Genomic DNA, 8,571 nt, shown 5'->3' with positions numbered 1-8,571 from the left:
GCAGCATATCTGCCGAGCCCTCTGGCCTGGTGATGCTGTTGCTGTACGCCAAATCAATCTGTAATAAATCCATGCTCATTCACAATTTGATGTTGGGATAGATTGAGCTCAGCATTGTGGTTTGAGCCCCACGTTGGGCAAACGATTCCTGCATTGCAGGGGGTTGTGCTAGATGATCCTCATGGTCCCTTCCAACTCCACAATTCTGTGATTGTGGATGAGCGGGCTGATCTGGCTTAGGCGAGGAAGCCGGGCAAACCTGACGTCACCCAGCACCTGCCCACCCCAAGCCAGACTGGGGGTTTGAGTCAGGGGTGTTGCTGTTGTCTATAGGAGCACCATCTTTTTGTTTGGGAAGCACCTGGTGCTGGGGTCAGAGAGACTGGTCCTGGTTACCTTGGGGATTGCCTGAACCCTTATATCCCAGCTTGATCACTGAGATCATCTGCAGAAGCATCACTGGTCATTCCTCAAATTGGCTAGGCTTATTTGGCAAAAACAAGCAACTGAGCGCTTAGGTCCAGTCCTGTGGAACTCTCTGCCACTTGTGAGTCAGCAGGCGCCTTTTGTGCCAACTTTTAAATGCCTGCGAAAACCTATGTGTTCCACCAGGCTAACTGATGTCTGTTTTTAACTTTTCCTTATATGGCTTTATTGCTGTAAACTGCCGCGATATATTTTTCATGACCCAGCAGTATACAAATATTTTCAATAAGAGACATATAAATACATGAAAATAAGTTAAAGAGGACTTCTCCACTGCCTTCCTGAGAGCACATGCCCGTGTCACCTCGTCTGTCAGTCACTGGTTTCTCCTCTACCTGCTGTGGAATGTGAGAGCATGCACGGCCCTGGCACTGAAATTTGTGGGTGCCTGGCCCCTTCATGAGGAATCTTGTGGGTGCCTGGGCATCCAGGGGCCAAGGGAGTTGGCACCTATGCCATGGTGTTCTGTATAGAGGAGGAAAGGTCAGGGTTTGGACACTGCTGAATTGGGGAGGCCTTGTCATCATAGAACTGTAGAGCTGGAAGGGACCTCAAGGGTCATCTAGTCAAACCCCCCTGCAATGCAGGTACATTTTGATTATAGAAAAGACTAAGGCTAAGGAACAGCTAAAGATGTGCAAATCCAAGGTTTTTCAGATAAAGAGCAGCTTGGAATGTCCAATTTGGAGATGAAAAGGCCTCCAGTGATCATTGCAGAGTATGGGTCCGTCCCCTGTCCCCTGGCTTTCTCCCACACCACCTCCCACACTGTGGACCCCAATCTCTGGCAGCTTTTCCCAAGCGCTGGGAAATCTGTTTGTGGGTCAGCTTCTCAGGGCAAGGGGGCTGAGTGTGAAGACCTTCTCTCCTCCACTTGTCCAAATAAGGACCTGGGGAAGTGTGAAGAGGCCCCCCGGGCAGATTTCAATCCCAGCTTTGGATCAGTTTAGCTGCACCGCAGCTAATGATATTCAAGGTGTGAAGGGGGGGGGGGAATCCGTGGGCCCTGCTGCTGCAGGAGGGCAGAGGCAGATTGCCTGGCAATGGCAGGCAGCAGAGGTCCAAAGTGAAGGGGTTCAGAAGAGTCCTGCAGCTGGAACAAGGCCAAAGCCCACATTGCTCAGCATCCTGGGCTCATGGTGGCCAACCTAATAGTACGTAACTCCACGCATGTGCTATAGCCATCTCCTGTTGTTGCTTCCCAGCCACTGGGGGTGCCTCCTGTTCCTGCTGGTGATGGTATGACACAGCCTTCATGATTGACAGCTTAGCCATGGTTCCTGCATTGCAGGGGGTTGGGCTAGATGGCCCTTGGGTCAGGTGCCTTCCAACACTACAATTCTATGAGCACCAGGGTAGTGCAGTGGTTATAGTGTTGGACTAGGACCTGGTAGACCAGGGGTCAAATCCCTGCCCATCCATGAAGCTCCCTGGGTGACCTTGGGCCAGTCACTCACTCTCAGCTTAAGCTGCCTTGCAGGCTTGTTGTGAGTTAAAATGGGGAAAAGGAGATCTATGCTTTCATCTTGGAGGAAAGGAGGTGGGATATAAAAGTAATAAAATAAATATAAAATAAATAAATGAGTAACTAAAGACAACATGAATTTTCCTAGTTACAGGTAGGTAGCCGTGTTGGTCTGCCATAGTTAAACAAAATAAAAAAATTCCTTCCAGTAGCACCTTATCTGAAGAAGTGTGCATGCACACAGAAGCTCATACCAATAACAAACTTAGTTGGTCTCTAAGGTGCTACTGGAAGGAAGGAATTTTCCCAATACCCCTTGAAGACTCTCCATGCTATGACCATGGTAGCAAATCCCACAGTTCCATTACTTTTATTCATAGAACTATATTCGTATGATTCCTTGTCCCGACCTTCACCAGAAGATCCCATGGTGGGCATTTATTTATTTTTCATTTATATTCCACCTTTTCTCCAAGGAGTTCAAGGTAGTGTACATAGTGGTCTCCTCCTTTAATCCCCACAACAACCCTGTGAGGTAGGTTAGGCTGAGAGGCAGTGACTGGACCGTGGCCACCCAGTGAGGTCGATGGCCAAGTGGGGATTTGAACCCTGTTCTCCCAGGTCTTAGTCCAATACTCGATAACCACCAGTTCTAGTAATGCACAACTGTCGAATAGTAAAGCCGTCCTCCTCTGTGCTGTGTGAAGCGGTCCCCCTCTGCTCTAAACCTGCTAACATTCAGCATCATTGGATCGTCCCACTGGGCTCTAGGCTTATGAGAGAGAGAGAAAATATCTCGCCATTGCTCCCCTGTGTTGGGCTCATCCCTCCTGTGCAGGTAAGAGGCTGTCACTCATCAGATACCTGATGTGGCAGCAGCCACCACCATAAAGATGCCCTATGCTCCATCCTCCACAAGGGACCCCCCCCCCGTCATCCAGCTCCCAGGATGCAACGCTTGCATGGGGGTCTCTCCTGAGCCCACCAGTGCTTGCCCAGGTGTGCTGGTGTTTGTGTTCAGCTCTTGTTGTCTCATCACACTTCGCCCACGTCGGTATTTTAGAAGCTGCCTTTGCTCTGTGTTCCCTCTGGATCTTTCCCCAAAAGGTCTGTTTCCCAGAACGGCAAGGCTGTGTTTCCCTGGCAACCTTTACACCAGGGGTGTCAAGGGCCTCCTGGGCAGGGCCTGGGAAAGCTGCCCTCCCCTGGCCCCGCCGTAGTCCGTCCAGCTGTTTCACACTCTGGGATCTGGGACTGAGGGCTCCAGAGCCTAGTCCAGGGCTCAAGGCAGAATCTGCTGGGAATGGGGGAGCAGGGTGTGTGTGTGTGTGTGTGTTGCTCAGTTTGGAAAACTCAGTGCAATCAGGCCTGCAATGGAAAGTCACCAACACCATCATCTGTTTATTTGAATCCCACTTTCCCACAAAACTGTTCACAAAGCGACTCATAACATATCAAAGGAACAAGTATAGCCATTCAATAGATAGATTAGCAAAAATTAGGAATGACATCAACTATTAATATATATAATATTTAAAAATCAATCCACACAAGTTTGCATAAAACAATACAAATAAACCAACCTAATTTAACAGCTTACATCTAAACAAGAGATAAGATTGTGCCTAACAAAGAAATAAAAATTAGTGTACAAATCTCCCACATTGCTCTAGATGCATCTATTTCCAACAGGTTTTTTACTGTGTTTTTATCCCAACTTTTCCCCAAGCAGCTCAAGATGGTGTACATGGTTCTCCCTCTACTTGTTTAATCCACACAACAACCCTGCAAGGCAGGTTAGGTGGAGAGAGACAGTGGCTGGCCCAGGGTCACCCAGTGAGTTTCACGGCTGACTAGGGATTTGAACCCTGGTCTCCCGGGTCCTAGTTCAGTTCTCTAATCACTACACCACACTGCTTGGACTCAAGGCTCAATCTTCATAGATCCAGGGGCCCACCCTACTTCACATCTGGGGTATTACAGACACCCGCACTCTGGCTCACACCCAGAGGAGCTTGATGGCCACTATTATCATGAGATCTCGCTCCACAGAGAGGCCAGTAAGTTTCATTCCACATCCTCCTAACAAGCGGCATCCATCCATCTGGGCTGGGGATGAATACTATGCAATAACTGATACTAAACTGAAGGAAACTCCTAACAAGTCAACAACCTTGAGGAAGGAGACTCCAGCTCTCTCCCTCTCCCTTTTGCCACCTGAAGTTTGAACCCTTGGGTATGCTAGAGGCTGCTTTGCTACCTCCTGGTGCCCCTCAAGATTTGGGTTGAGTGAGTGCATGTGCCCATATGCCAGTGGCAAACCTTTTTACCCTGTGAGCTGGGCAACCAGCAGGCATCCTTCTGCTCCTCCGCTGGCTGGCAGAGGAGGGGACCCAAGGTTTATTAGAGGGAGGGTGTGACTGGCCTGCTGGGCACATTCCTCAGGCCTCTCCCTGACCTCCCTGGTGGTGCCAGGTCTCCAGCCTGGGAAACTACGCTGGATAAGAAGAGGCCTGATTCTTGAGGTCAGGGCTGATTCTGGTTTGGCAAATCGGTATGCCATTCCCCAATAAAGAAGTCCTGAACTGATTTACAACCAAGGTGAAAATACAATAATAAAATGACAAAAACAGATTAGAAACAGATTGTACAATATATCCAAATATTGTTGGTGTTGCCCAAGAACACAAAAGATGTATTTGCTTGATGGCAAAATAATGGCAAGGTTGGCTCCAGGTGGGCCTCTTTGGAGGAGAGCATTCTATATATGCAGAGGTGGTTGGGGCTACTACAGAGAAGTCCCTGTGCAAGTGGCTGGTAGGTCCTCCCAGTGAGCAAAGAGGGGCTTCTGGAGGGGAATCCGTCCTGGCACTGTCCAGCTGAGGCCCTCAGGCTGGATTAGATACCGTGCAGGTTCCTGGTACTGGAGGCATTTTCCAGCCACAACAGAACATAAGTGACTTGGGGGCCTAGTGTGTGCCATGCACAAAGAGCCATACAGATCACTGGGAGGCCTACCTTGCAAGGGTGTTGGAAGGGCAAATGATGCTTATGCTGACTCTACCCTGAAAAAGGAAAGGCTAAATCACATGCGCCAAAGAGTGACTAGTTAGGAGAGAAACTTGCTTTGCATCACACTCCTTAGGGGCAGGGAGCACAAACCATGTGACTATCAGTCCTTGGACCAAGCCTGGGATTCCCCAACCTGGCGCCCTCCAGCTGATGTGAGTAGTAGTCCAAAAACTCTGGAGGGCACCAGATAGAGGGAGGCTGATCTAGTCCTCCTTTGCCTGAGGAGGCGCTCCATTTTGTCCCTGGCCTGTGGCGGGGCAGGGGGCTGCTGCAAACCCTGATGCCTGCCTTTGCATGTGGCACCTGGAGGCTAGGACGAAAACCAATGGATTCAAGTCACAAGTAAGGAGATTCCAACGAAACATCAGGAATAACTTTCTGTTGGTAAGAGTTGTTCCACGGTGAACCGACTCCCTCAGGAAGTTGTGGACTCTCCTTCCTTGGAGGTTTTTAAGCAGAGGTTGGATGGCCATCTGTCATGGATGCTTTAACTGAAATACCCGCATTGCAGAGGGTTAGACTAGATGACCCTTGGGGTCCCTTCCAACTCTGTGATTCTATGATTCTATTATTCTTTTAAAGCCACGAAAGTTGGTGGTCACGAGGGCCTCCTGCGGGAGGTAGTTCCACAGTTTTAATTAGGCACTGCGTGAAAAAAATAATCACTTTTCTCCTGAAACTTGTTGCGGGTGGATTAGGGTCTCTTAGAGAAGGGAAGGGGCGTCCCCAAAGAGGAGCCCCCCTCGGCCGGGGTGGTACTCCCCCCCTTCAAAGAGCCCGGCTTTGATGCGCCGCTGGGCTTCGCGGAGGTGCCAGTTCACACCTTCGGGCCGGCATAAAGGCTGGTGGCCGCCTCGGCGTCCTCCCAGAGCCAGCTCGGCTGCAGCCATGGCCCACGGCTATCCCACTGCCCCACTCGGGAGCCCAGCTCTGGAGCTGCCCTCCTTCTGGGCCGCCCAGCCTCAACCTCAGCCCCAGCACCCGACGTGGGGCTGGCCCGACGGCTCCAGCAGCGCCTCCCCGGCCTCTTCTCCGGACTCCTGCGGCTTCTCGCCCTCGCCCTGCCCCTGGAGCAGCGCGGGCCTCGGGGCCAGAAAAGGCGGCGGCAGCAGCAGCAGCAGCAGCGGCCGTCGGGCCCGGCTAGGCTTGGGGCAGCGCCAGAGCGCCAGCCAGCGCGAAAAGCACCGCATGCGGCGCCTGGCCCAGGCCCTGCACACGCTGCGCCTCTACCTGCCGGCCTCGGTGGCGCCTGCCGGGCAGAGCCTGACCAAGATCGAGACGCTCCGCCTGGCCAGCCGCTACATCGCGCACCTCTCCGAGCAGCTGGGTCTCAGCGAAGAGGCGCTGGCCCGCGGTGCCCGACGCCCCCCGACGGCGCCCGATCCCCTAGCTTGGTCTCGCGGCCTCCAGCGGGACCCCCTCGACGCCTCCTCCTGCTGCTGCCGCTCCCCTGCCTCGCCGTCGGCCCCCTGGCTGCTGGGTTCTCCGTCCTGCTCCGGAACCGGGGCCCCTGCCGAGTCCTCCACCGACGGAGGCGGGCGAACAGAGCCGCCCTGGACTGCGGAGCTCGCGGAGCTGGATCTTTCCTCGCAGGTACGTCCCTCGAGCCACACCTGGGCAGCAAGCTCCGTCCAGCGCGGACTGGCAGCGCCTTGAGCATGTGGCCTTTTGCATGCAGCTCTGGACCTCCTCCAGCTGCAAACGGCCCTTCCGACTCCGGCTATTCTCTGCTCCCCTGGGCAGGTTCAAGGGAAGCCTTAAAACGGGAAGGACCGTCGCAGCTCAGAGCTACACATGCAAAAGGTCCCAAGTTCAATCCCGATGGGATTTCCAGATAGGGCTGGGAGAGAAACCCTTGCCTGAAACCCTGGAGAGCTGCTGCCAGTCAGTGCAGGCAATACTGAGCTAGATGGACCAGTGGGTCTAATTCAGATGTTTAGTTTCCTGTTCGGCAGCTGAGCATAAGGCAAAGCAGGGGACAGCCAAGAACAGAGTGCTCCTTCTGCCCCCTCCCTGACCACTTGCCCTTGACTGATGCTGACCCCCTACATTGCTCTCTCTCTCTCTTGCCTCTTTCCAGATTCTCCCCGATGAGCTGGTGGCTTTCCTGGAGGGCTTCCTTCCGCCGGCATCTCAAGGCTGACCTTCACACCCCCTTGCCTGCCCTGTGCCAACTGGCCTGACTGGCATCTGGAAGCTCAGGAGCCCAGTGGGGACATCACCATGGCAAGAAGCGCTCTGGAGCAGAAAGACCCCTCCCAAACTGAAAGACTCTTTCTTCCCTAGAGGCAAGGACCTTCTAGGAAGCAAGGTGCCAATTAAGCTCTGCTGCCAGCTGCCCCTGCCTTCCCTCACTCCATGTTGCTTTGGAAGTCTAAGAGCAGCTGGCAAGGTTGTGGCATTTGTGAACAAACTTTGCCCTAATCCCTGCTGTGATAGACAAAAGGAAGAGTCACTGGCATGGCTCCCACAAGAGGCAGTAATTGCCACCAACGTGGAAAGGGTTAAAAAAATTAAGACTGTCAGTGCTGTTTCAAGATTAAGAATGCTGTCAGTGGCTACTAGCCACAATAGCTATCTTCTGCCTCCATGGAGGCAGGACATCTCTTCTTGTGTTCTGATGTGTTCTGTCCTTTGCCAGCTTGGCTCTTTGTGGGCTGGCTTTGTGGGTAGGGCAGAAGAGGTCGTTGCTTCCAGTGTGGTGAAGTGGTTAGTGCGCTGGACTGGGACCTGAGAGGCCAGGGTTCAAATCCCTACTCAGCCATGAAGCTCACTGGGTGACCAGTCACTGCCTCTCAGCCTAACCTACCTCACAGGGTTGTTGTGGGAATTAAATGGAGGGGGGGAGAACTATGTATGCCACCTTGAGCTCCTTGGAGATATAGATGCAGTGAATCAATGACTCAATCAAGCTCCAAGTCAGAACAATACATGGGGGCAAGATGTCGGGACAGAGCCTCTGAGCAAGTGCAGAATAGCTTTCTTTTTCCACTGACCCTAACAAGTCCCGTCCCCCCCTACATCTAGCGTTAATTATTGATGTCTTCCCCAAGGAGCCTAGACCAGCATTTCTGTCTCACAACAGCCTATCTGGATCTTTTCCTGTCTGTCTTTTTGGGTGCTTTGGCGGACAGAAGCCTCCTTTGTTACCCTATGGACTGCTGGTGCTGTCGGTGGGGTAACCCTGTTGCTTTTCATTTGCCCTTTGTAGAATTGTAGAGATGGAAGGGACTCTAGGGGTCATCTAGTTCAACCCCTCCAATGCATGAATCTGTTTTGTCACAAGTCCACATCTCCATGACACTTGTGGGCAAGGCTATCTGGGGTCAGGAAGTGTTGTGTCGTGAATCTGCTGGTGGCACCCTGCTCTGTTCTCCAAGAGAAGTGGCAGTGGCTTCTCTGTATGTGAGACCAGTGGTGAAATAGAGTCCCATGGATAGGAAAACTAAGGCCCGGGGGCCAGATCCGGCCCAATCGCCTTCTAAATCCAGCCAATGGACGGTCCGGGAATCAGCATGTTTTTACATGAGTAGAATGTGTCCTTTTAT

The 8,571-nt window shown here is 52.4% G+C and overlaps 1 protein-coding gene across 1 annotated transcript; it reads left to right on the top strand.

Annotated features, from left to right (window-relative positions):
• The first annotated feature begins 5,885 nt into the window (after positions 1-5,885).
• On the top strand, positions 5,886-7,230 carry LOC310830948 (uncharacterized protein). The gene is made up of 2 exons (XM_083710788.1): positions 5,886-6,616; positions 7,104-7,230. The coding sequence occupies exons 1-2, from the start codon at positions 5,912-5,914 to the stop codon at positions 7,164-7,166; spliced, it is 768 nt and encodes a 255-aa protein (XP_083566914.1). The 5' UTR covers positions 5,886-5,911; the 3' UTR covers positions 7,167-7,230.
• The last annotated feature ends 1,341 nt before the right edge of the window (positions 7,231-8,571 follow it).

The sequence above is a fragment of the Podarcis gaigeae genome (assembly GCF_964106915.1).
Source record: "Podarcis gaigeae genome assembly, chromosome: 14".
Lineage (NCBI taxonomy): Eukaryota > Metazoa > Chordata > Lepidosauria > Squamata > Lacertidae > Podarcis > Podarcis gaigeae.
Note: the sequence above shows the minus strand (reverse complement) of the source record. Positions and strands in the feature narration are given on the sequence as shown.